The 737-nt window shown below is 40.3% G+C and overlaps 1 protein-coding gene across 1 annotated transcript in view; it reads left to right on the top strand.

The window, feature by feature from the left end:
• Positions 1-550: 550 nt before the first annotated feature.
• The window catches only part of LOC104947396 (protein Wnt-5b-like), a gene marked incomplete at its 3' end in the record, with an annotated part of 3,311 nt that continues 3,124 nt past the window's right edge, over positions 551-737 (top strand). The window contains exon 1 of the mRNA XM_010773396.1: positions 551-560. Coding sequence (XP_010771698.1) covers positions 551-560 — 10 coding nt within the window. The remainder of the gene's footprint in view (positions 561-737) is intronic.

Raw genomic sequence — 737 nt, 5'->3', positions numbered from 1 at the left:
GGGCGCTGTTGTCATGGTATAGTCAGCATGTAGGCCTAACAGAAAGGCTTATAAAGTGCATAACCTTGTAAACTGCAGATGACAAGTGGAAAAACAGGAAGCAAGCAGAAAGGAAACCATTTATTCAGCTTGAGGGTGACTCACTGAGGGTCTGTTGGACCAGTTTACCTGGTGTTTCATATTATAATATATTATAATCAATTTCCTGTTTCCTAAAAAAGTTATATCATCTCATTGTGTATTTCCTCGCTCAACCTGACTTTGACCCAAAACCCGCCCACTGCAGAATGTCGATCAGACGTTTATTGAAGGCAGCCAGTTAGATCATTGTGTGTGTGTGTGTGTGTGTGTGTGTGTGTGTGTGTGTGTGTGTGTGTGTGTGTGTGTGTGTGTGTGGCCCCCAGGAGATGAAAGCAGCGCCTATCTATTATAATGCAGAAGCAAGAGACATCCGATTCTCTAAAGAAACACCCAAAAGAAATTCAGCACATTTCCAGATATTATCATTTTGACATATCTTAGATCTCTATCTCATTTACGAATGTCCGGTATGGATCAAGGTATGTGATGTTGCATTAGTGTGTATCAGACAGCAGCACACCTTACAGTAAACACTCTTTCTGGATTATTGAAGTTGATGACTTTTCTATTAGTCAACCTAAAACATTCCTTAAACTAATAGCCCTCCGTTTTTTATGAATGCTTTCAAAACGACATTTTGACTGCCAAGGCACACA

The sequence above is a fragment of the Notothenia coriiceps genome, unplaced genomic scaffold (genome assembly GCF_000735185.1).
Source record: "Notothenia coriiceps isolate Sejong01 unplaced genomic scaffold, NC01 NC01_scaffold00012553, whole genome shotgun sequence".
Lineage (NCBI taxonomy): Eukaryota > Metazoa > Chordata > Actinopteri > Perciformes > Nototheniidae > Notothenia > Notothenia coriiceps.
Note: the sequence above shows the minus strand (reverse complement) of the source record. Positions and strands in the feature narration are given on the sequence as shown.